Source organism: Pseudovirgaria hyperparasitica, assembly GCF_010093815.1.
Source record: "Pseudovirgaria hyperparasitica strain CBS 121739 unplaced genomic scaffold EJ05scaffold_40, whole genome shotgun sequence".
Classification (NCBI taxonomy): Eukaryota; Fungi; Ascomycota; class Dothideomycetes; order Acrospermales; family Acrospermaceae; genus Pseudovirgaria; species Pseudovirgaria hyperparasitica.
In genome coordinates, this window is record NW_022985588.1 from 44,336 (window position 1) to 45,088 (window position 753).

The 753-nt window shown below is 29.1% G+C and overlaps 1 protein-coding gene across 1 annotated transcript; it reads right to left on the reverse strand.

The window, feature by feature from the left end:
- Positions 1–462: 462 nt before the first annotated feature.
- Positions 463–703, reverse strand: EJ05DRAFT_481138 (uncharacterized protein). Its single transcript, XM_033745003.1, has one exon. It carries the CDS (start codon positions 692–694, stop codon positions 530–532), a length of 165 nt encoding a protein of 54 aa, XP_033595071.1. The 5' UTR covers positions 695–703; the 3' UTR covers positions 463–529.
- Positions 704–753: the final 50 nt, after the last annotated feature.

Here is a 753-nt window from a genome sequence, read left to right on the forward strand (position 1 = left end):
GTAGCCCCTAGTCTAGAGTAGCTTAATAATATACGTAAGCTAGTCGGCTAGCGGTATATTCTAAAGAAGCTACGCTAGAGTAAATATATACTCTATGTCTTATAGAGCCATAGACTATCTATATTCTATTAGACTACTATTAGTAATCTCTATAACGTATATAGTAGTAGTTTTATATTACTTAATATAGTTATACCTTTTATATATAACTATTATAATTAACTTATTAGGGATAATATATTAAAAGGTACGAATATTAAATATATTAAAAAGGACCCTTCGTAGGCATAGGTCCTTTCTATCTATATATATAAGACTATATACGTGCCGATATAACTAGATAGAGATATATCTATAGAGGCCTTCGACCCGATTTAGATAAGATATATCTATAACTAGTAAAAGAGTAGTAAGGCTAGGGAGGATTATATAATAGTATAGAAGTTTAATAAGGGTAGTAACTGTGAAAAGGGCAGGTATAAATAGATATATAATATTCCTTATATAAGGAATATATATCTAAATAGAGTTATATAATAGGATCTAGCCGTAATAGACTATTATATAATAAACGGATCGGCGGAGTATAGCTTAAAGATAACAAGAATATAGAATAATTCTTAAAGTAAAGACTAGATAGAGAGAGAACTAAATACATAGAGAGACCGTTCCTTATATATTCCTCCTTATACATTCTAGATCCTTCTCTTAATTAATAATAGGAATCTTCTAGACCTCTAGACGTACGTATAC

Bases quoted from the DNA above. Each gene is read 5' to 3' on its own strand.
- EJ05DRAFT_481138 (XM_033745003.1), bottom strand. From the start codon at position 694: ATGTATAAGGAGGAATATATAAGGAACGGTCTCTCTATGTATTTAGTT.